General features: G+C 41.2%; 1 protein-coding gene across 1 annotated transcript in view; it reads right to left on the bottom strand.

Moving 5' to 3' along the window:
- The window catches only part of LOC309588811 ((E2-independent) E3 ubiquitin-conjugating enzyme FATS), a gene marked incomplete at both ends in the record, with an annotated part of 69,260 nt that overhangs the window by 4,841 nt on the left and 37,993 nt on the right, over positions 1-26,426 (bottom strand). Inside the window, 3 exons of the mRNA XM_082308494.1 lie at positions 7,905-8,103; positions 9,083-9,276; positions 11,344-11,646. Coding sequence (XP_082164620.1) covers positions 7,905-8,103; positions 9,083-9,276; positions 11,344-11,646 — 696 coding nt within the window. The remainder of the gene's footprint in view (positions 1-7,904; positions 8,104-9,082; positions 9,277-11,343; positions 11,647-26,426) is intronic.

Raw genomic sequence — 26,426 nt, 5'->3', positions numbered from 1 at the left:
GGAACTATGTATGTGGCTGTGCCGGTGGCTTTGAAGGGAAGGATTAAAAAAAAGGTTCTGGGGAAAATCCTCCAAGAAAAAAATAAATCTTGGTTATAAAAATACTCTTTGTGAAGCAGCTTGGAGTGAAAAGGTTAACACTTAGGGGTAAACATTCATGTAGTATCTCTTGGCTCACTCTCAGGTCTCTATAAGAAAAAAAGTCACATGCAAGCATCAAGCAGAAATAAAGCTAATCCTTGACGGATTTTAGGATTAGAATTAAAAAAATACATGAAAAATAAATAAAAATTGGTATAAATGAGAAAAAAAAGTCATACATGCATTTAAATACTTGTTAATATTAAATACTGAGAAGAAAGCATATTTCAAAGTGGAAGAGCAGCACACATTCAGAGCTATAATAACCTGCCAAACACATCATGAAGACCTGAATTAACATTCTTTCCTACCAACCGAACATCAAAGTGGGGCATAAAGTGGACAATTCCCCAGGTTCATAGTCTTCTAAATTGCTTTTTATCAAAATTCCTTGTCAAATTTCATAGCCTTGTATTACTTTCAGAGAAAACTATTCTGAAGGATAGAAAAGAAGGGATTTCAGAGCAGACACTCAGCATTTCCAGTGATGCACCGCAGTTAGAAAAAGTATAGACAGATAGGCATAAAACACTTCATTGGTATTTTATTCAAACCTTGTGAAACTACTGAGCTTCTGGTATTTACACCAACACTGTGTGCAACAGTGGCCTCACATCTCCGTAGTGGGAGAAAGGAGCCACTTCAACAAGCTGCAAATGAAGGTAAGCGGCTCATCACTGTAGTATATTTTAACTAATGCTAAACTGCACCTCAGACAGGATGAGTAACTTTCCTGCTCGGGAAGTTAGTAAATGTTTAGACAGAGAACAGATAAAATGATTGTGTTGGAACCGTCCCCTGACTTCCTATTTACCACTAAATCACTGAAACACTTAAAGAAGAGAGAGTGGCAAAATTTATCAGAACCTAAACTCTGCCCGTCAGAATATACATACATTTTGTCTTAACACGAATGCAAATTCTCAAAGTTTGTTAGGAGTGTGAGGATGTGTCGCCAGTCCCTGAAAAGCAAAGCACTGATAGTGGTGGTTCTCTAATTAAACTGCTTTTTTACTGAACTGCAAAAATAATTCACCAAAAGTCCATTTACGTAGAGAAGTCCTAAGATATAAAAGATTTTTTTTAAACACTGCTTTTTTAAATCAACAGTCCCCTCAAAAATAAATTAGCCTTGAATCTAAGATAAATGTCAAGGTGGCATTCAGCTTAGCATGCCCATAGCACTCGACTGGGAATTCATCCAGAGAATATACATTAGTGCCTACACCCAGGGGTGCTGCCCAAACTTTTGCACATTGTATGTCGATGACTTCATGCAATGAATTACTTCAGCATTCAACAGATGAGGTTTTGGTATTATTTATAAAAAATGTAATAACCCATTAGTTAACAGTTTGGTGGTGAGACTGTCTGGACTTTCTGCTCATCTGGGAGAAATGCTGAAGCTCAAAAGTGGTCCTTCACCCAAGAGGACCCACAGGAAGGTGGTTCATGGGCTTTCCAGCTGTCCAGGTCTGTCCTACACTGTGGCTATTGAGACTTATGGTCCTCCTTAGTATTTCAGTCTTAACAACGGAAAACATCACTAGTATCTCTAAAAAAGCTGTAAAGTTTACAGGTTTATGAAAACATTTTCATACTAAATTAATTTTGGGCATGATGCAGGAGATTTCAGTTGCCTCTGTCCAAATGATACTTGAACATTCATGATTTCATCCAGAAAAACAAAATTAATTGGCATCTCACCTGGCCTTCCTAAATCCTTCTTGTTTGATTAGAGCATGTAGTCTTGAAACGCATAAAATTTCTTCAAAAAAATAGCAATTAATGAAGAAGGTATGCAAGATCGTGGTAAATTCATCAAAAGATTAATTTAATCTTTGGCAAAATTTGCACCAGCTTCTTAATCCCAACTTCTTTAGTTTCAATTTCTAATCATGGGTGAACTCAGACCCTTTACTCCTGGATTAAAAAGTCCATCATCAAAAATTCAGCTTTCTGTTTGGCTGCTTCAAGACTCCAATGAAATTATCCCCCAGCAAACTGACTGAATCTCATGAGTCACCCATTGTAAGGCACATTGTTTCAACGTTATCATCCACACAGAAAACTCTTCATATTTGAAGATTTTCCTATTTGTTCCCACCTTCCCTGCACAGAGGCTGGCTATTTCCCTCCTTCGCAAGGATTAGGGCACGGAGGGGACACGCTGGTCACCCCATTTGCTGCATCACCTCCTCCGCTGTTGTCACAGCAAGTGTCACAGCATCAGGCTCCCAAGGGACCACGTCACCCACTGCCAGTGACCTGCAATGTGCTGCTGTGTTTAGCTGACTCATAGGCACTGCTCTAATCAATGGAATGAATAATAATATCGTAAAAATAGGTCATTCCACTTCCTAATTCAATTACTGGACTGCAGCTTAATCTTTCTTCAGAACTGTCAGCCTTAACCAAGCGACTCGGTGCCGACAGGATCAGTGGCACTACTGCTAGCTATGAATTTCAACAGGGAAAAGGAACCTGAGAAATGGCACGACTGAAGTCACACGCAAGCAGGGACGGGCTGGTGGCTGCAAACATCTCATCAGCCACCAATGGCATCTGAAGACCACGAGGATGCACGTTAGCGGCTGCAGGATTTGCCGGCTGCACACTTATTGCAAATTCTCTGATTGCTGTCTTCTCCTCTCTCTACAGTCCAAATAAAAACCTCCCCGGCATAGAGCTTCTCAAGAAACCAACCCCTTCAAAACACAAATAAACAAACAGCAATCCTCGCCCTCCAGGCTTTTGCAGTTACAATAAAGCTTTTTGGAAAGGTTTAGAAGCATGACTGAGGAGGTATAAACTTGTTTCCAAAATATTACTAAAGATACAGGATTTGGGTTCAAATCCAGAGAAACACAGCAGGCACCGCGGTAGGGGTTGAATGGTAACGTTCAACTTATATTGCCATTTCCAATGAACCACCGCCCTCTCAAAGGAAAGGAAAATGGAAGGTATGAAAAAACCGTATGTGCCTGAGAAATTTTTTTAAACCTCTGAAAGTGCTTGTGTACATGAAGATCACAAGGCTGTTCATTATGCAGATTTAAAGGCCTATAAACAGCTGGTAGTCCTGTCACTGAAGTAATTACATTACGGTCTTCGAGATTTAAATCCAGTTATTTGAACATTGTTTCTATTCAGTTCGTCACAGTGGGATCTCTAATTTGTTCGACATAGTCAACAGCAGAGTAGTCTATCTTGGACTAATTAGCACTCTCGAAATTTAGCAGTACACATTACACAGCACAAAGGCTAGCGTGAGAGTTGCAGGTTCTCTGCCTTCAAAGTGCTCTTGTGACGATAAAATCTTCTGCAGGATAAACATTTTCATTTTTCTAAGATTACTTTCAGCATTTTGTAAAATCCTGCTCATGAATTACAATTAAAAAAAGGTAAACAGCTTGGGTTTTTTGAGGATAAGAAGGTAAATGGAAAGTGCACAGATGTTGATATTTATATGGAAATGATGTTACATGCCAATTATTTCTTTTTCCTACAAGAAACTAAAGTTGTAACAACACTGCCAAAACACTGGAAAACCGTCCTAGCTAATAATTTCATATTATCGATAAAGAGACTTTAGTCTGATAGAATCTCAGGTGGAGAAAAATCTCTGAAGGTCATTTCTCTTTTTTCTGGGTGAAAATTATTTTCTTGGAATAAAAGCTTCAAGTCCAGAGTGAAATGCATGTAAAAAGCTTGTTTCAGAGAGATATAATTGCAGCAAACCTGTCAAGTGCAGAGGGAAAGATCTCGGGCTGCAGTTTAAGCCCCATTTACGCCTGCATAAAAGCAGGCTGCCATCCAAGGGGACAGTCCCACCTCTCCCCCTCCTGTGCCACCTTCCCGTGCGGGCACAGATGTGCACATGGGGAACTGAGCCAGGGAATGTCCTCTGGTGGTGGAAAACTAATCGGATAACTAATGTTATTGCCAGTGCTTGCGGCAAGTATGCTGCAGCGACCTGCTCTGCAAGCATCTCGGGGTTGCACAGAGACGCTCTACCCCTGCCTGGCCACGAATAGGCTTATAATCCATCCCTGGGGTCACTGTGTCGGGGTTAGTGGAAATCAAACTCATCAGCCAACCTGCTCTTACCAAAAAGACCGTTGGAAAATGTATGAGGGTGTGCTGGCAATGAGCCCTATGAACCTCAGAGCCATAAAGACCTCTACCTCTACAAATCCCAAAGACATCAGGAAAGAGAAAAAATGCAAAAGGAGGAAACTATCAGACTGAAAAAAGCAACCACAAGATCACGCCCTGAAGCCTAGAAGCGCCATCAATACGATGCTGTATACTTAAGCAAGTTTCCAGGTCATCATTTTACTCTCTTGGGTTCTTAATTTCAAATGTTGTTTCAATGTGTGTTGCTGTGAAAGAGCAGCCGGCTTCCCGAGACCAGGAAACCTGCAGGCGGGCTGCATTTGCAGAGATTTTTTAAGACTAGCAGGGAGGAGAACCATGCGTACTAGTACCAAATAAAATACCAGTGGCTATGGGGATGTGGCAAAGCAACTGCCCTGCATGCACAGATGTGTTTGTTGCCCAGCTCCCTTGACTTCTAAGACGGCTGAGGTTTAATATCTGGTTTGGCCTTTATAAGTGACTACAACAGATATAGATTTCCAGGTGACCACAGGAATGTACATGGTGACACAGGGCAGGTCTGTGCCCTCTGCTGCTGCCCAGTGCACCCCAGGCAGCTGGGCCGGACCCTGGAGAGCAATGGCTGTGATAACACAACAGGGAGCCTCAGCCACCAGCCCTGTCCCTGGCTTTGGTGTCAGTCAGCTGCTCCTGGACCATGACCAACTCACAACGAGGTATAGCCAGAGATGGAGGTGGCATTCAGGACTTTCTGGGTTTGGACCTATGGACGCAGCTGAGGATATTTTTTCCTTTTCTGGCCACTTTGCGTCCTGCATGAATCCTAGGCTCTCTACCACTTGAAAAGCTGGCTTTGAAATACATAGTCAGGGCTGAACCCTGCCATGTTTCCTTTGCTCAGCCAGCTTTGGCTGGCAGGCAGCTTTTGGTGTCATCTGTGCACGGGTGTGGTACACAAGCAGCCTGGGAGCTCTCTTTGGGAAGGGTAGGGTCTCATTACACTCATAAAAATGCGAGGCTGGTGCCAAGGGAGGGGTGCTGCTCTCCTCCCTCACCATCTCCCACCCTCCCCCTGGCCACCCTATGCCAGCTCATCTGATCACAACACTGTTTGATGAGCTGGATCGATTGTTTGGTCTGATAAAAACTCAAAGAGGGAATCCTAATTTAAAAAAAACAAACAACCAAACAAACGTAAAAAGCAGCTCCTGCTAGATCCAACTGAAATATGGGGTCATGGATGGGCCACGCACTGCGACAGGGCAGGTGGTGACACTGCTGCTTGTGCTCACAGCCTCCCTTGCACCAGCTTAAAATGTAAAATGGCATCCTCAGATCACTGGGATTTTGATGTCCTCTTCCCATCTCAGTAAATGAAACTGTGCTTGCATCCCCTCCTGGGCTACAGCTGCATTTTCATTTCATTTTACTTTTGTTTTCTAAAACACGAGACAAAGTCCTTCCTTGCTTTAAAAGCACATTTTACATGCTAAAGTGGCTTTTCCAGAGAATACAGAATAAGGATGACAACAAATGATAACTTCTCTTCCTCCCAGCTTCGGGGGCTGGCAGAAGGGAAGGAGAAGGCTGTGACCCCGGTCTCACCAGCAGAGCGATCAGAAGGGTACAGGCAGCCAGTGCCCTTGGCGAGCACGAGGGGAAAGCCCTTGTCTCTTCTGCAAGAGGGGTTGCAAGTAGGAAAGTTTGGGAGCATCTGTAGGAAGCGAAGATGCCCCACTCTGGGGCTCGTTAATGATACCACTCCTTCTGCACAATAGCATCCACCAGGAGAAGTCCTAAAATACCAATTGTCAGGGCTCAGAGCAAATTAAATATGCTCAGTACACTCCTACGCAGCCCTCTGAACTGCAGCCTACACGGTTGTGCTTTATCAGGAATTTAGGATTTCCGATATTAATTACAGTTATGTTTAAATAAGGCAAGTGACACTTCTGTCATTATAAAAATATTATGATCTCACAAACAGAAAATTACATGTGGCTACATGAAGGCAGATGAGTTACGGAAACTAAAGACTCTCTTTAGACAAATTTATCTTTAATGACCAACCACTAAAAGAGGGAAATAGTAATTTACTTGAATAATTAATTAATATATTTCAATATTATGCTTTTATTACTCATTAAACAAGCATAAAGATTAATCTTTAATTATCACATAAGGAAAATAGGTTTAACCTTTCATTTTTTTTGTTTTGTAAAGTATTTGCAGGGTGGTTTGGGAGACTTTTGAAGATGACCAAACAAAGGGGGAGATATTTGCCACTTCTTCTAAGCTATAAGACAAACTCCTGGCCTGTGCCACTGCCTGCTGGGAGGGCTTGCTGCTGCTGGCACAGAGCCCCCAACACTGCAGGGCAGCGCAGCCCTGAGATCTGAACCCAAGTAAATTAACTTGGATAATTGAAGTGGTGAATGAATTTTATTGACTCTTTAAAATATAATTAATGTTTTGTGCTTTTTTTTTTTTTTTTTCATATTTAGCTCTTGCTGTAAAACCCCATTAGGTATCTGATGTCAGGTAAACTCTGTCACACCACAACAAACGGCACAGATGTAGCGATAGAAGTTGGTAGTCTCCAATGCAAAGCACACCAAGAGCCCCAAGATGGGGACCGTGCCCAGCTTTCCTGCACCCAATCTTATTCCCCAGGCAGCAAAAAACCATATATGTGTTTCCCAGTGTTGAGGACATCAAAGATTTTCTTTTCTGCTTCCCCCAGGTGACCCATCTAGTCATTTAATGTTTTCAATTGATTTACTTTTCAGTAGAATAATGCGGCTTCAAATAGCCACAGATTTAAAACCAAAATGTAAAGAGGAATGCCAATCAATCAAATAGATCTTTTTCTTTAGTCAACTGACTTAAGTAACAGCCAGATGGCAATTAAAAAGAAAAAAGAAAAACAGAAGTAATGTGTTTAACATCTTGCACCTAGATCATATTTACAGAGGTGCTATTGGGAGGGGGCAGCGAGGGAGCTTCTCAGAGAGACCGTCTCACTGGATATTGAGTCTGTTTACCACTAGGGTAATAAAACAACCTAATCAACTTGAATTAGGAAATCACAGAGTGGAGATGCATTGATTTAGCAGCCTTGCATACAGCTGCTGGGCAGACAAGTGTTCTCTCACAGCTAGCTCACTGCTGAGGGCTTCATGAGTCAAGTGGCAAGTCCACACCTGAAGCTGCTGAGAAGACTGGATTAGGACTCCTACTCTCAAATCCCACCTGTCCCCCTACCTGTCACTTCTCTCCCCAAACTGTTTTTTCTGTGAGCTGAGAGAGGCATGAAATGCCATTTATTGCTATCACCTCTACAACTAGCGGCAACTTGCATCGTGCTGAAGAACACAACTGCACGTGACAATGACAAAAAGTCCCCAAGGAAGTCTCCCTCTGCTGCCACAGACCATGGAAAACACCTCATCCCCACTAACCCATCTCTGTGCTTCAGAGACTTTCTGCTTTGAGCATTAGCACACATGCTGGAGCGCTGGTGGGGTGAAACAGGAGCAGGGGGTCTCATGTTTTCTTGCAAAGTTAATACGGAAATACTATACATGTGGCAAGATTTCAAAGACAGCTACAGACCTGTTGCTGGTCATGATTCAACTTACCGCTGAGCGGGTGAGGAACGGTGTATTGCTTTTTTTTGCTTGAAATGGATGTTGAGGAAAGCTTGCGAACGAGCGCTCCTTGGTTGCTTGCAGGAGCATCGCTCTGCTGGGCTTTCCTCAGCTGGACCATATGTTCAAGTCTCTTCAGCCTTTCTTGTGAACGAGAGATGAACTGAGGATTATGGATTTCTAGTGCTTCCTAAAAAAAACCAGAGAAACCGCTTTGTTCTAGAAGAATTAAAAAGAAGAAAAAAATGTTATATGCCTCTAACTGGGTTCAGTAAGAGATTATCAATGAAAATGATTGCCTGGCTGTACGAAAGTTAGCAAACTGCTTTCCTATCTGTCTTTACTTCCTTTTACAGTTAGAAAGCTGCCTTGGTATGAAATTTCCAGATCAGACAAAGGAGAATTTCTGAAAAACAACCCAGCTTTCAGAAAACATATCCAAAAGGTTTTGAATTACATATTTTTAGAAGTTATCCAAATTCAAGTTCTTGATGTTTTGCCTCTCACCCCATCGCCGAAGCAGCTTGTCACTGACAGTTCACAAACTTTCCTGTTTATTTAGATCTCTTCATGGATGATCCAGAAAGAAAATGCTTTCCAGTCAAAGGCTGCTTCAACGTTTAGGAATGTCTTAGGAGAAAAGACAGGAGCAGAGATAGGTCTGCAACACATGCTGGAGGAGAAGGCAGGAAAGCGGGTCTGCTGCTGGGGCTTGGTATCAACCTGGGGCCCTGTCCGTACCTACGGCTGCCGCTCGTGGTACTGGATGTTGTGCACATTTGGGAAATTGGCAGTTTTGAGGTACAATTTCAAAAGTGTCCTTGGGAAATTTGCGAATCCCCAAACTTTTACCATGTTCCTTTACAGGAATGACAGGTGGGGCTTAAAATGGGGAGCTTTTACAATCAGCCAGCCAAGCAAGTCTTGGCAGCTGATGCAAGCTGCCAAAACTTCACTGGAAAGGAGAAAAATCAAGAAAATGTGAACTTCTGCCCTCATCCGCTTCCCAAGAAGCAACCATCATTCATGAAAAGAAAAAAAAGAAGAAAAGAAAAAAAAAAAGAAAAGAAAGAAGACAGAAATTAAAGAAGAAAAACAAACAAATAAATAAATAAATAAAAATCAATCCATGTATTAACAACAACAATAACAACAAATCGATGTTTTACCCGCAGCGTCTGTGGGGCTGGTGGAGTTTTCTCAGGCTGGGAGCCGTTTTCTGGCCGGGTGAGCGCGTCGTTTTTCTCACGAGTAACATCTGGCGAGCGAGGCGCGGATAGTGTTACCCTGCTGGCTCGCTCCCGCTCATCCTCCTCCTTACGCTCCTTTATTTTGTCACTTGAACCATGGAATTCATAATCACCTTCGAGAGATTTAAAAGTTCGTTAAGAGTGCATGGTTAATTTTTTATTGGGTTCTCCACCTCATTAGACATAGAGGGCAATATCTGAAATAAGAATGCCAAGGTATTATTAATAGGCCTCATTAAGCAGAATAGATCAAATCTAATCATAGGTGCTACTCACTGCCCTGTGACACCCAGAGTATCTTTCACATTAAGCCAGACATTGCATCGAAGCATAATTAAACCGCTCAGATGCTTAGCTCCGTTTGCTGGTATTCGCTTCCCAAAAGCAAGACACTTCTGTAACACAGTTGCATCACGGAAAGCAAAGGATATCATGCTGCGACTTGCAGTGTGAGTCCATTTCAATTTGTTGCATGTATTGTAGGATATAACAAATTGTTGTGGACCTTAATCACATATCGTTTCTCTTTCACCATACTGAGACTTTCATAAACGCTATGCTTGTTTTTTTCTTTGCTAATAATACGGTTTGCTTTCTATCATTTCTATATATTCATTAGCCAGTGAAAAGACTCCATGAAAAAAAAATTTAAAAAGGTTAATATGCATTATAGCATATTATTATGAAAACTGTCAATTCACAAAGACTTCCATTGAGAAAAAAAAAGATTATTTTCTACACTTATAATTATGCTTTAATGCTCTATGACTGATGCTCCCTGCACAAATTAGGACCAAAAGAGGCTATGTGCTCAAAAATCAGAGTTGACAAGATTCTCATTTAGAGGACAGAATTAATCCAAAATAACAAAGGAACTTCGGAAGAGCTCCATATGAACTATTTTGAAAAGACACACTGGAGTACCTCTTCCTTGCCAAATAATTTGATTTCTAGAACTAAATATCTGGGAATAAAGCCCATTACTTTTTTATTTCAATTTTTGGTTACAATAAACTTAAAATATTTTCCTCTTTATGACATATTGTACATATTATATTGTACTTAAAAAAATATTAAAATGATCTGTGTTGGGTACATTTGCCTTATAAAAGCCTGAACTGCATTTCCTCCCTAATACTGTTCTTGTTAACTTTTTGGAAATAAAACTTGAAACCTGTGAACATGAAATTAAACTCCTTGATAAGCCAGATTTACAGAGGTGTCGATTAAATTTATCTTTGATAGATCTCAGTGGATGCTTCGCTTTTGTAAAACTAAGTCACTTCCACTTAGTGACATGGCATGATTTAACTTCAGGCACTGAAAGCAGAACATAGGCTTCTCTCGTCTAAATGGGTGTTATATTCAGTAGCTTTATAGTCAATAATGAAAAATTTTTGCCTACCTGCCTACAAAACAATCTGCAAGAAAAAACGCTGTAAGATGAAAGGCTATATGACCATTATAGCATTTTTAAGGTATTCTTGGAGTGAATTTCTCACAAACTTATTGATACTGAAGCCAAATTAATCCATAGTATATCTCAGTTGTCTTCTGCAAAAATACCTTGTGCATAAATACAGCTACTTGCATCATCTCCATTTTAGCTATTTGAATAAGTGTTGGAATTCAGACATCCAAACAGGTGCTGAACTAGTAGAAATTATGGTTTACATCCTGAAACCTTGAGGATAATCAATTGTTAAAACTTTTTTTTTTCTTCATGATAATCGCTCCAAATGAAGTATTTCATGCTATACCTTTGCACCACGTAGTTCAGGTTGTTGTGTCAAAAAAAAAAAAAAAAAAAAAAAAAAAAAAAGGATTGCAGAAGTGTAAGAAAGGTTTCAAAACAAGGTTGTAAAAATAACCTCACTTCTGGTGTTTCTTGGTTGGAGTGGGACTGCTTGACTCTGCAATTTTAATGTTTTTTCAAAATTTTCTTGAATCTGCTTATAAAGTAAGCCTATCTTTCTCATTTTAATCTTGTTTTCTGTTAACCATAGCAATGTATACAGTCAGATTCGTTGACTGATCTCTCACCAGATGACTCATACTCAACAGTTAAAGCTGGGCAAAAATGGACTGACTTTCCATTATTTCACTTTTTTCTTTGAGACTGATCTCATCTTATTATTGAAACCATATTCCTAACAACCACAGTAGGATTTGTACCTTACTTTTTCGAAGCTGGTTTTGCCTGTGAACATTTTCTTCTGAGAGGATTCTTGATGAGATTCGTGATGAAGCTTTTCTATTGCACATACTATCGGAGAGAGACATTTTTGGTTTCAGGAGACCTTGTGCTTGGATCTCTTTGGATTTGGAGGTGCCTTTGGAGGGATCTCTCTTTTTCGATGAGCCATCACTAGCAGAAGCGACTGCCTTTCTGGATGCTGTATCTGGAAGAGAGCCAGAGGCCATTGTGCTGCTCCTGCCCGTGGTGCACTGCTGCTTCTTGCTTCCCGAGAGCATTTGTGTTCCTGTGAAAAACAGAAAAAACAACCCCAAATTCTATAACATGGGAACATTTTTCTTCTCAACCTTCTAGTCCTCATAATTTTTATTTCCTGCAAAACTGCTTTCAGTTGTATATTTTAAAAGTTGTAACTGATACAAATTTTATCATGACTGCCATGCAGCGGTACTGCAACAAAATGTTACCGATAGAAATAACAACAGAGGATACTTTTCATAAAAATAAACTGCCCTTCTAAATAATTTAGATACATTCTGATGGGCAGCGTGAAAGGAGCCAAGATACCTCTGACAAAAAGGTATGCTACATGTCTTTCTCTTGACTCTTATTCACTTGAGAGGAAGGCTTTAGATTGGCTAAACTTGATCAAAATTATAGTTACAGATCCAATGGTGGCTGTGATGAAAACCAAGGTCCAAGTGGTTTCAGAATCAGGGTTTTCACCTCTCTGTAGTGGAGTGGCTGCCTCAGAAGCAGCACCCATCTCCAACATTTTTAGTGCCCTGTTCTACCTCTGTGCAAAGCCGCGGCAGGAACCAGCAGCAAAAAGGTCCAATTTGTAGAAGATACGCTTTCCCCTGAAATTGTTTTGATGAGAAGGATGTTGCACAGCAGCTACAACTGCAGGACCCTGCTATGTCAAAAGCAATAGAGCTAGTTGGGTAAGCTCCGTACTATACAAACCTTGGAAGATGATTCAAGCTGACCACCGTTACTTCCAGCAAAACCCTAGAAAATTGAGAGTGTGGGCATATAAGCACACAGAAGTGTCCATTTTCCAAGGTGCATTTTAGGCAAAGTTTTGGAGAGAAAAGAAATAGAATAGAAAAAAAAAATTCGGAAATGAAATCCAAAGAATTAGGGACAACATGGAAAGGGCATAAGGATCAACAAGGGGAGAGGAAAGAAGGTGCAGATGGGAACTATTTTCTGTCTCTATAAACCCTCCGTAGTGGTCCCTGGTAGGCAGGCACCCACACCGCCATGCACACAACATGACTCTGCTCTTCTTTTTTAATAATGTGCATAAATTGTCTATTGGCAGTCCTAGTCACAGGCTGACTCGAGACCTAAAGATTTATGTAGATGGAAATGACCAACAGCTATTAAAAAATTGGTGAAAGAAGGCAACTGAGAGATTTGGGAGGTACAAGGGAAAAGAAACCCAACTGGTTTCAGACCTAACCATAAAACCAAACAAACCAAGCAGGGATTGTCTCGTTCTCTGTTGTGGACAACACATTTAAGAAACTACTGGTGCTTCATTACAAACACTTTTTTAAAAGCAGCCACATAATTCTTTTCTCTGCTGACTCATTCTCAGCAGCTGCCCCTCTCCAAACACTTCTTTCCAATGTCTTGGTTGAGGACAGAGGGAAGATTAGCAGTGGTTTTCTTCTTTGATCCAATTCACAAGGAAGGATGAAATGCCATGTCATGTTAGACACCTTCTTATCTCATAGTCATTAGTGAGATTAGATCCTGCAGTGCGGTGCAGGAAATTTTCAATTGACTTTCCCAATCCTTAATCCACTTGCAATAGATGAGAAACATTCTTTGCCACAAAACAACGGTCTCCTACACGTTTTAGTGATCTAAATGGCTCATGCTTCTTTTTGGTCACCCTGTATTTCTGGGGAAATCAGGGACATTAAGTTACAGCATCTAGTGGTTTTCCTGAACCATGTAGATCAGGCGGCTTTTAACATGTTTCTTTCTATAAACTCAACTGCCCATCCAGGCAGGAGTCAACTTCTCAGGGAAACCTCTAGTGAGGGACCCCTGAAGATCAGCATAGGCAGAAAAAATTAACTTTTTTCTAACTAAATTCATTGAGATAAACCCTGTCCTAAGCAATTTCACAGCCATGCAGAAAATCTGGTCAAAGCAAGGAAGTGCACACAGAGCTCCCAAATTCTAGGCTAGCATCCAAACTCTCCCTCTTCTTTCTGGTATAACTTATTTTTCTCCTTGCTTTTCATACATTGCAAATATTTGCCTTATCTTTGTCAAAATGTAGCTCTCTTCTCAGATGAAAATGGTTTTGATGCAAATACTCTCAACAAACTGGACAGACTCAATTCTGTGCATGTACTCAGTTGGCGCTCATGCAGTGATCTCTTCCTCCATTCCCTGACCGATCCCGTACCTGCAGTTACACACTGTGTTTCTACAAATGTTTTATGACATATAGAGGGAAAAAACATTGGGACAGATTAATGGGGTCATGGGCATCAAGGAATGTTTGTGGGAAGACATAGAAACAGGCAGCGCGGTAGGAGAAGATGAAGAAAGCAGCAAGTAGCATTAAGTAACTGCAGAACGGCAGAGAAGGAAGTCTTCACAAAGGCAGCCAAGATACTAGAAGGATAGAGGAGGAAAAGAAAAAAAAAAAAAAAAAAAAGAGGGCAGCTAAGCCACAGAAAGAACTTGAATGGAAAACAGATTATCTCTTTAAATCATCTTTTAAATTAAAATGGTTTACTGACCAATAGAAAGCAGAGAGGAGAAGAAAAGTGGAAAGGAGAAAAGAGTTTCTGCTCATCCAAGGCAGAATCAGAGTACGAGATAATTTGCCTTCATATCAAGAAAGGGTCTGTGCAACAAATGTGTGTGTTGTGAAGCCAAACAGCTTCTTCACTGAGATTGTCAGACTACTCAAACCACTGCTGTGTCCCCAGGAGAGGCCATTTGCTGTGGCTGGGCATTGGTATCTGAAACTGCAGCACGAATCATCAGGGTGGTGAAAATGGGCTGCAGGGTAGCAAAATAAAACAGCGGAGAGCAGAGCGAGCGAAGCAATTGTCTGTAAGTCACATCTCTCCTCTCTAACATCTTAGAATATGGATCTGAACAAAAGAAAGAAGAGTTGCCTGGAGTATTCCCACTGGAGACAGCCTTCCCTTCTGCACAGCGGCCCTTCCCTACTAAAAGAAATGCCACCAGTGGCATTCTGCCCATAAGGTCTGGAGATTCCCACGAAGATGTGGGTTGGAGAGAAAGAAAAGAAAGGCCTGAACAAAACTAGGAATGGGGTCTAAAATTAAAATAAAAGATGATGGCTTCTTCTTAGCATTTTATGACAACAAAAGGATGTCTAAGAAAACATTAAAAAAAGCAATATTCTTTAGGAAATTCAGGTATAAAACCACTGCATCCTTCTGCATGAAAAGTGTCTTCCTTAGATCTTGTACCAATATTATAACTAAATCTTAATCCTGATTAGATTCACATCTAATTCACATTCACATATGGTGGGGATTTTTTTGTTGTTAATTAAGGCAATAAGAAAAGGTGCGCCTTGTTCTTGTCTAACATCGAAGGCAATCACAATAATAACGGAGCCAATTTGGTAAATTCTTTCCTTTAACTCCCTCCTGAATTAACCTTTCAATTCAAAAAGTACACCCAGCTGCAGCCAATCCCCAGGAAAACACAGCAAAGCAAACCAGACGTGGTCTCCAAAGATCAACTCCCTCATCCTCAAAGCAGCTGTCAATTACTTTCACTAACGAATGCAGATGCAAATGATATTTAGAAAAAAAGAAAAAGGCAAAGGTACTTAAAGGTAAGATCACAGAGTTCCACTCTGTACATTCTGGATCCGTTTTTAATATGCTGTGTGGGGAATTAGGACTGTTACTCTCATTAAGACTATCTGGAATTGTATATCTAAATCCCCACGCACCAAACTTGAAATATATAAGCCCCTCTGAGAATAGCTAGAATTGCAACTGGATGACTAGCAATATATGTTTTTTCTATTATCCCAGCTGAAGAAAGACTTTAAAACTAATGAACAAAGACATGCAAGTGTAATGCTTTGGGAGATACAGGAGAACAAAACTCAAAGAAACAGAAAGCAGAATGACTCCGTTAATAAAATTCAGCAAATATAGATCCCAGTTGTAAAAATTCAGCTGCTTATAAGAGAAAAAGGAACAAAATCATAATTGCATTCGGAGAAAAGTCATTTTTGTCCTATGCAAGCAAGAAAAAGACAACTGTTCAATTTTTAAATAATGACTTAGTGAAAACCATATGATAATGGAAGAGTTAAAAATATTCTGTAAAACCAAGGGTAGGTTTTCAAAAGCTCTTTTTTTTAAAGAATCCTTGATCTCTGAGTAAAATGAGTACATTGTTTTACTGTAAAGTATCTTTTTACATTTTTCTCCCTCTCCCTTCAGGGGGTTTTGCTAACAGGAAGTGACCCTGCGTTACAGCAGGTTAAACTTGCCTTTCCCCGAGCCACGGACAATTCAGGCAAACATACCCTTTCCCATTGTTACTACTTTTTTTTCCTTTTCATTTTACAGCGGGATAATGCAGCTTTTCATACTTTTGTATAACACTCTTCCTAGCGTTCCAGTGTGGATTTTTGACAATTCATGACAAAGTGCTTCTTTGAAATTGGCCAAAGTTCATTTTAACAGACACTGCGCTACAAATCCTCCACGACCACCAAGCAAGCTTGACAAGAGGCGGCCGGGGAAGGAGACACACAGCGTTGATTCACTATGTGTCATTAATGAGATCAGACATCACCACTGTAGGTAGGCTTTACATTATGGACCACCTGCTGGGTTTTTTTTTTTAATTTAATAAAAGTGCCATGCCCTGGGATGCTGAGCTCTCCCAGACCTCCATGATGGGAACTGATGTTGTCAATACCCCAAGCAGAGAGGAGCAGTAATTAACGTTCCTTAAATGCAAGAAACTTCTACATTCTTCAAGATTTAGAGCCAGGCACATGTAGGCGTAGGTTGTACAGAGCCCACACGTGCCTCAAGCAGGCAAGCAGTGATCCGTAATCCAAGACTCCAGCCTCCTGATGACAAAGACTGATGACTCAATTCCTATCATGAATCAAGTATTACCCCTGCTAAGCCGTACGATCTTAGATCTAAGTAAACAGACCACATCATCTCAACAGCCTGGTAACACAGAAAAATGGAAACACTGAGAGCAATGACAATATTATTAGTTATTTCAGTGTTTGTCAAGGGATGGAAGATAGGATGGATAATTTACTGTTCAGATCACTGCCGAGGAAAAGACATCACTTTTAATCAGTCAACAAGCTGCAGTCAGCAAGGAGTGCTACAAAATGCAGGTGTCTTTACTAAAATTTCTGCTGACCAGCAGTGAGACCTGTGTCCCTAACTGCCTTTTGGTGTTTGTCAAATAACTCGTTTGCAAGAGGCAGTGTCAGATGCTGTTCAGCACTAGCATCCATGGAAACTATCCGAATTGCAAAAAAATCCTGAGAGTAATGTAGCTCTGCCCATGCTCCCTCATCAAAATGTAACGCTTAACGAGGTCTTGGATTTACCTTTCAATACAAACTTGGGGCTGGATCCTGAGAAACAGCGCTGGGCCACATCCTCAGCTCCATTCCCAGAATTGTCAAGATCCAAAGTTGAGGCAGCTTTGCAAGCTTGAACCAAGAGAATCAGCCACGACGAACACGTCGTTGTACCTGTACTAATGCTTCTTCAAACAGCCCTGGCTGGTGAGGATAAGGCTTAATTGTCTCAGCTATATCAATAACACCTCAAGCTGGAAGTGTAGATTAAAAAATTATCTCTAACAAAAAAGGTTAGGTTTTTCCCAGCTAGCTTTTTCTTTTTTTTTTTTTTTTAAATGGCGTTGACAGCTGTGCATACATTTCTCAGAAGGAAGATGCTTTCTTTTTGCAAAAGCTAACATTTGACTGTAGAAAGTTGTAATCATTTAAAAGAGAAAGCTTATCTAGTGTACCTAAGAACTATTAGGCTTCAAACCTATAATCAGTCCAGAGTAGGAAGAGCCTCTTGATGTCAAGAAACAGCTTGTTTACAGAAGGCTTCTGGCGAAATTAGTGTAGTCCAACACTTGGCTTTAGAGCAAACAATCCCATAATGCAGCTAATCACGGCACCTAACAATAACTCTCTCTGTGGTGACTGCCAATTTATTTTCTCAAACACTTTGCAAATAATTAATCAATTGTCTCTCTTGGTATTAAATAAGGGAACGCCACTTATTTCAGGGAGCTAATGGGCAGCAACGTGCTGCTCAGGACTGGATGTAACGCACCGACTCCGACTGCTCGTGGAGAGGCTTGGTGGAACAAGGGTGTAATTTGCAATGGTTGCACCAGCAAAAAGGAAACGTTCCTGCCTGGCACCTGCAGGAGATCATCTTACACTCTGAATCATAAGAGTGTATTATTGCTGTAGAATATTTTAGTGGTCAGGAAATAATCCACCCACATGATTTGATTCGACTGCTTGCACCAGTGAGTTCCCAATACCCAGCTGGTCGAGAATAGCGTTTGTATATTTTGCTAATATTTTTCCCCTTTGCTTCCTATGTGCTGGGACAGGATAAAAGGAAAAATATTTCCTTTTCATTAAACTTTCCATGATTTGGAGGTTGGTCAAGCACCTGGTAATTATTTTCTCATTGAAGATAATCAGTCTTAGATTTTAGACTCATGCCTGGAATCATCATTGTTTTTCTTGTCATGCCTTTTTGGCCATGCTATACCAAAGCCATGTCTTCAACAAACCCAGCACTCCCAGGGAACTGGTCCTTAGGCTGAGAGGATCTCTGTCATATTGTTAAGAACCGTGGAAATGGTTATTGAAAATACTGAAATTTGCTGCCGTACTTTTGAGACGTTCTCTGTAACGTCCACATAAACAAAACCTCAAAGTTAGACATCCATGTTTGTATTTCACGAATGTCATGCTGGAAGCTATCAGGCACTATTGTAGTGACTCAAGGAGTAATCTGATGCAGTGTGACTTAAATAAAAATATTCAGGATGATTCAGAACATTTAAATGGTGATTTGCAGGGTAAGAAACGTATCGACCACTTGGTATTCTCATTATGTCAAAGACACCTAGTTGTTCAGCTCTTTCTGATAATTTACCACAGCCAGACCGAGCCAAGTACTCATTTCACAGACTGCAGAAGAGTTGCTCCCAGTTTAAACCAAGTGTGAATAAGGGAAAAATGAGGCCCTTTACTCCAGTGGCATAATGTAGTCCCTGAATCCACATAGCCTGTCTCTTTCTCTTAATCATTATTTTAACGATTCTCGTATTCAGTCGTCCACTGCTTTCCCTCAGTGCTAACGAGTGACTTGCCCCCTCCAGAGTCTTTCACTTCAAATTGTCTCACATTTTTACCAACTCTGACAGCTCAAGATAGAAATGTCCACCCTGAACAAGATGGAAAACAGTGGAAAAATCAAACCCTTAAACTTTCACATGCCAAAACAAGGAAAGCTGAACTTTAATTTGGATCTTCAGCAGACAATATGATCATGTTTGGGAAAATAATTCTAATTTATCAGTTTTGTGCATAGAAATGCTGTCCATAACATCATTAAGAGGGCAGACATCCTTCTGTCTTCTAGGGAAACAATGGCCTTTCTATCCAACAGGTTTGTTGCTGAGCCTTTAATCTGCGAAAGGCATGCTTCCTGAAGGTGGGGAGCTCCTTCAATTCCAGCCAAATTATTTTGTGGTCATGCCCTTAAACAATTGAAAACAAACAAACAAACAAAAACCTCCACAAAAAAACAACCAAACAAACAAAACCCCCAAAAACCCAACCCAACCATCCATGGCTGCTTGTTGCCTAAAACCGCAGAGGAGAAGTTAAAGAGCTATTAGCTCCATAGGAAAATATGAGTGCTTTGATCACAGCCAGCGTCACTGTGACATCACGGTGCCACCGAATCACCAGTGCTGTCACTGAAAACCAGCCTAGGGGCAGCTTTGGCTTACACAACCTTGAGCATCAACTCTCCCTCTTGCTTACATCTGTCGCCTGCGACCTCCAATGGTAGCTATGCATCCATATGACAGGGCAGAAAGCCACATGGGTCTTCAGAGTCCTGTAGTTTTTCTGAAGTGGAGTAAGAAAGACTATCCCTCCACACTGATCCCTTGCTCCTCCTTTTACACACAGTGAGCGTCATCACCCCTTCCTTCGTCACACCAGATGATGGGGAAACTGGCATTTGAAACAAGGAGTTTCAAAACTCAAGAGCTTGGTACTCCATAAACGTAAAAGGGCCCTCCACAGAAGAGGAGGCATCCCCTTCCTTCTAAAAAGGAACTCCAAGAGAAGGAGAGACAACTCCTATTGCCCATCACACAGGTTGGGGCCCGTCTCAAAGGCTGGCAACACCTTCCACAGTCACTTGTCACTGAGGACTGCCAATTCCTCACTGAGTTTTCAACATCTGTAAGGAACTGAGTCCTCAATTTCTCAGCATCTCGTACAGTACATGAAGGTCACATTGCAGTGTGACACAGACCCAATGACACAAAACGTCTAGACTAAGGAAAATTGACAACCTCCTCCATTTTAAATTTATACCAGATGAAGTGAAACATCAAAGGAGCTCCCTTTAATGGGCTTTTTGGCATGTGGTCCTTTGTTCTTAACAAGTCGGCACCAGCTGCTATGTCCATAATGCCAAGTCAGTAACATCCCCGGCCAGATTCTCGGCTGATGTAAATCAGTGTCACTCCTCTGAAGGCAGATATTTCTATTGGTTGACATCAGCTGAAGATTTGGCTCCTCATGCTTAGCAGGTGCAAGCTAAAGTAAAATCTTCTGTGCCATATTTCACATTTCTCCTGTCTTCACCATCACTACTGCTGTATACATTCTCAGGCTGGAAAGTTAATTAGCATCAGCTGTAGCTACTCAAGTTTCTATACAATAAATTCCATATTGTAAGGAACAGCTTTCATCTAATTATAACTTGTTCATGTAAATATATATATAAAAATATATATATATATTTACACACACACACACACTAATCTTGTACTCTGGGTTATTGTGTGGTGACTTTCCCATAAACAGAAGATGCGGCGAGAACGCCAGATAGGCCACATTCATTCATCGCAACATTTCAAATACTATTTGGTAATTGAAAGTAAATACTATTAATAGTCTTCAGTCTCAAGATTGCCTACATTAGCTCATCCTGATTACCATGAATATATATTAGTTTAAAGGTGACCTACAAATATTTTCTTGATATGCAAACGTCTTGAATACCAGGGGTTTTTCAATGTGTATTTAAAATGAAAACATTCTTCTGCTTTGCAGGTAGCAGCATATCGAAATCCCACAGCACCAGCTGCTCTGATTTTACTCCAATACAAGCGTGTGTGTGTGTATATATATATAGATACTCACACACACGCACAAAAAAATTAAACTAACTTTTGAAACAAATTAAGGTCTAATTATTTACCCCTTAGTAAACAAACATGCTGCTGGCTTCAGCACTTGTTAATAAAACTCCTTCTTAAGAAGGAAACAGAAACCTATAATCATCTGGGGCCATTCAGCACCTTGAAAGCCCAGATCCCATCTCAGTTTTCCCCATCCACTGTCTTGGGTTGCTTTAATTAGGTAAACTATGCTTTCAAGTCACCTACCGTTGTCTTTGGGAAAAAGTATAAGCAACTACAATACCAGGTCTCTGATCTGTCTTGCTCACTGATTTAAATGTGTTCCTCCCCTTCTTGAGTGCTTCATTCCTGAATTCTGCAGAAGAGATGCCGGCAGCGCAGCCCCCCAGACACCTCCTGTGCCCAGGCTGGCTCCCAGTGCCCGCACTTACCGCTGCCCGCGTGCACGCCCGCAGTCACAACCATCACCATCGCGTCATATTCACCTTCCATTGCTGACTCACGCATACCTCATAATCCTGATTTCCCTACTTAGTAGTTTATATGTCATAGAATTACAGGATGCTTTGGGATGGAAGGGACCTTTAAAGGCCATCCAGTTCATCCCCCCTGCAATGGGCAGGGACATCTTCAACCAGATCAGGTTGCTCAGAGCCCCATCCAACCTGGCCTTCAATGTTTCCAGGGATGGGGCATCTACCACCTCTCTGGGCAACCCCTTCCAGTGTTTCACTACCCTCATTGTAAAACATTTCTTCCTTATATCTAGTCTGAATCTACCCTCTTTTAGTTTAAAACCATTCCCCCTTGTCCTGTCACTATTGGCCCTGCTAAAGAGTCTGTCCCCATCTTTCCTGTAGGCCCCCTTTAAGTACTGAAAGGCTGCAATAAGGTCTCCCTGCAGCCTTCCCTTCTCCAGGCTGAACACCCCCAGCTCCCTCAGCCTGTCCTCATAGCAGAGGTGCTCCATCCCTCTGATCATTTTTGTGGCCCTCCTCCGGACCCTCTCCAACAGCTCCATGTCCTTCCCGTGCTGAGGACCCCAGAGCTGGACGCGGGGCTCCAGGGGGGTCTCACCAGAGCAGAGCAGAGGGGCAGAATCCCCTCCCTCGCCCTGCTGGCCACGCTGCGGGGGATGCAGCCCAAGATACGCTTGGCTTTCTGGGCTCTGAGAGCACATTGCTGGCTCATGTCCATCTTTTCATCTGTCAGTATCCCCAACTCTTTCTCGGCAGGGCTGCACTCAATCCCTTCATCCCCCAGTCTGTACTGCTACCAGGGATTGCCCCGACCCAGGTGCAGGACCTTGCACTTGTCCTTGTTGAACCTCATGAGGTTCAACACTCAGTGATATGAGTGTGATTCATGAGATGCTCTTTTGTCATCTCTCCCCACCCCTCCTTGCACATCCTCCACCACACCTCCATCTTCTGTATCTCAATATAGGGCTGCAGGAGCCAGCACAGCACCTACCATCCAAACCAGATTTACATTTCTCTCCACCTCAGCTATTCTTCCTTAATAACTCTGCACAGCAGTTTTGGGCGTGACAACAAAAGAAAAAAAAAAAGTGTAGATATTATAAAAGTTGAGGCGTTAGCAGAAATTATTTCAGTTTATAACATAGCTGACGTTTGTGAAGGTGCTCAGGCATCAAGACATTTACAATTATCTAAGCTTAAACATAAATTTACATGTTGGCATTTATAACCTTTCATAGTAAAGTGATGATATTGTTTAATCAAGAGGTCAAAACAAATTTAAAAGTTGTCCCATTTTCTTCTCTTTGCCCCTTTTTAATAATTCAGCATAGAGCCCAGTAGGTAATATATTATAAAAGATGGATGGAAAAGTAGATATTCATGTGGAATATATTCTTCATGAAAGGTGGGTGAGAAATTAAGATTAAAAATGCTCCTGTCTTCAGCAGAAACAAGACTAATCTTTTCATTTTTAACTTACCCTGTATTTATGAGACATCAGCTACAGACAGTAAAGGAAATTGCAGCATTCACTTAACAGCAGCGTTAGCAAGTTCTGACAGCTTGTTAAAAGCCATGACCGAAGGCAGGGTGATGCACATTGATCATCTGTGACAAGGACCTCATGGAGCTTGGCCCAAGCTTACCCTTGGTCATATCTCTGAGGTGGGTCCTGTGGCTCTCAGTGGGCCATTGCACATTAACAGGTACACATTCCTTAAGCTGCCCAAGGGATTTAAATGCTGGTCACTCATTAAAAATAACCACAATTATGTCCTACAGCTCTCTATGTCCTCCCAGAGTTCAAGCCTGACTTCACATGTAACATGGATTTTCCAGCACTTACAGTCCAATTTCTTGCCAAATAATGGAAGTGAAGTACCCAAAGCAAGAGTCAGTAGAAGATACAGTCCATAGCGGTGAAATCACAAGATCATATTCCGTCCTTGGGATGCTATAGCATGAAATATGGCTTTGAATGCTGAGTCTGAGAGATTTGGATTTCTAAGTATAATTACCATCCATGAGCATAGCCTAAGATTTACGTTTCATTAATATGCCTAAAATATCCTTTTCATACGAGGCACATTGTGGAAATATATACCCCTGGAGATTATCTGGACCAAGCTCCTGCTGAAAGCAGGGCCTTAGATTAGGTTATCCAGGTCCATGTAAAGCCAAGTCTTGAATACTTGGATTTGAACATGAAATAGTATGAGTAATACTATAAGTAGAGACATCATTACTTTAGTGAAGCCACATGAAAACTTAGAAAAAAAGACACTCCAAAAAGGCCATGACTCAACCGTATAGGAAACAGCAACCTGGCCCCAGTACCTGTAAAGCAGAGAAGTACTTGGGTGCTCATTCCACTTCAGATCCTAATAAGGCAGCCTATACGTCCTGGAAACTACATTTACAGATTTCATGCAGAAAAGTCTAGCCTTGAAAATAATGTTTCTGGTTTTTTGGTTTTTTTTTTCGCCATGGTGATGTTATTACCACTTGTATTTCTGCTGGCAGGCAGGTATTGCCTACAGCTGCAAACTAATATAAACTCAAACTTTCTGGGTCATCAGAAATGTGACGGACAAAACGCTCTCCGCAGTCCCTTCATCCATAAGATAACTATGTTAAAGTATTAACACGGTGTCAAAAATTGTTCGCTGCCCCTTCTTTGCTAGTTCTTCCTTCTTTTTAAACATTTCATTTCACAAACATTTCATTGCATAAACATAGAGCAGACCAAAGCTTAACGTGAATGGATTTGAGCTAGTAAACACTGGAGGAAAAAATATCTAAAAGAATTGGGAATCTGTAATGGTATAAAGGCTTTGCTGATGGGGTAGTTATTTTGCTGTGCTCGTAAATTTTGAGCCGTATACACAGAAGTGCCACAGCAAAAAGCAGAAAGGCAACCATGTCCCAGTATAGCTTTCTTCAGATATTTAAAACTAGTCCAGGGAAAAAAAAACAAAAAAAAAAAACAAACATATAACAAGCTATAGGACTGTACCAGATTTCCACCAGAACAGAGTATTGGACCTAAGAGATCACTTCTCTCCCTCGCTTCACCCATTTTCGGAACTAAAGGGAACTCACTTTTGAATTTTCTCCCAGGTTAAAATCATACCAATTGCCTTTCATTTTAATGAGCAGTGCGGATGTCTCACGCATTTAACTAGGTTTCTTATTATTTGTCACGTTTAATGGCTGACGGCTATGCAAGGGCTTATTACTTTGGGGATCCTGGTGAGAAAGACTGTTGTTTTGAAGCATTATTCTGGCTGTTTGTACAAACTTCACACAGGAAAGTTGTAGTAAGCTGATAAACACCTTCTTATACGTTACAAAGGGTCTGATCAAGAGAAACAGATATCTTTACATTCTACATTATTGCTTACACAAAAGGTGGAAGCAGTTAAAAAGGTAACACTTCCCATGTTTATTTACACCTGTATTCTTGTGTACACAAATGGTGGAAATCATTTTTCAAACCCCAGTATTTCTCAGCTGGTTACCTCACTTATTTCCTCTTTTTAGTAAAACTGTGGAACCACGAGCAGTGTCTTATTTCACTTTCTAATTACTTCTAGTAAAAGTGATTCTTTCCTGACCACCACTGTATTACCGAGCCCAGGGAAGTCTTGATATTATTCTAATCCTTGTTTCTGTAGTATATCCCAGTGGGACCTTAGATGGTGTTGAACAAAGCCTTGAATGCGTAGTACTATGGAAAGTTCAGGAGGACATTGTTATTTGAAATTAGGATGGTGTGCAATGAAGTCCAAAGCTGAAACACTTAATTTGCTGGTGTGAGTCCACACCAACCCTTACCCTTTTACATTTCTTCCTTGCTTTAGCACTGGTTGGCATCTTCCCTCTCCTTCTCCCCACTGGGCCACCTCCCCTTCAACAACAGACCACCTGGATTACACTTATAAAGACAGATTTTATCTCAGGCTTTCTTCAGCAGCCAGCTTGAGGAGTGCTTCACCCCGCAGACCCACGCGGCTTTCATTTAAGGGCCTGACTCTGGAATTACTGACACTGCCAGTTTCTCTGTGGAAAATCCTGGCTCTGTTGATAATTTTCTTTAAGGTTAAAGCAGGAGGCCTCTGAATAAAGGAGTGACTTCTCACTGTTTGCACCTTGATAACTACAAGAGCAGTCCCACTGATTTCAGGCATGGGAAAGCAAGTGCAGCAGTAACAGCAAGGTGCAAAGGGACGGTGCAGCCGGGGTTTTGCACCTTGTTCAGCCCATGAGACAGCACACAACTTCCCATCTTTCTCTTTTTTTCCATTTGCACACTGGGAAGATGAAGGTACAAATGAATCTTAGGAAGTAGCTTATGTTCATATACTGACCCTTAGATCAAAAAAGCCATATAAGAACAAGGTAGTTGCAATTAAATGTAGCCCAAGGTCGCAGGATATATGGGGGGTAAGTTTTAACCTTAGTGTTTTTGGTACAAACCAGACTCACTCATTGACATTCTTCCCATCCACGCTCCCTTCCTGGAGAGTCAATAAACTCAGCTGTGGTTATTCAAGTGCACTGTAAAATAGCTGCTACAGCCCAGCGCGGCAGAAGCTGTACCACTCTGGGCATGAAGCAATCCCCACGGCACCTTTCCCTTCCCCGAGAGCAATGTTGCGAGGAAAATTTTATGTTTGCAAAATGCTTGGAGAGGTTTGAAACAAATGTGTTAAGATTTGCAAACCATTTACCTGGAGCCATTAGTTATAAAGGCCCGGGCTTATTACTATAGCCTTCTAAATAAAAGCTGAAAATGATCATTTTTAATCAGAAGGAGCACAAATCCAAGCTCAGTGCAGCCATCTCCTTAATCTCACACCTTGAAATTCAGCCCTTATACAAAGACAGACCTGATTATTTTCAGGGGCTAAACGCTTACACGTTGCTGGGAGAAAAAAAAAAATAATACAGTTATAAATGATTAAAAATAGAGGTTTAATGCAGAAAACACAGGCAGAGTTTTCTCTATCATCTGGTGAGCAGCATGCATCACTAGCATGGTAAATATATTCATGGTTCTCCTGGAACTGAAAACGTCTGGGTT

Source organism: Platalea leucorodia (assembly GCF_965183815.1).
Source record: "Platalea leucorodia genome assembly, chromosome: 4".
Lineage (NCBI taxonomy): Eukaryota > Metazoa > Chordata > Aves > Pelecaniformes > Threskiornithidae > Platalea > Platalea leucorodia.
Note: the sequence above shows the minus strand (reverse complement) of the source record. Positions and strands in the feature narration are given on the sequence as shown.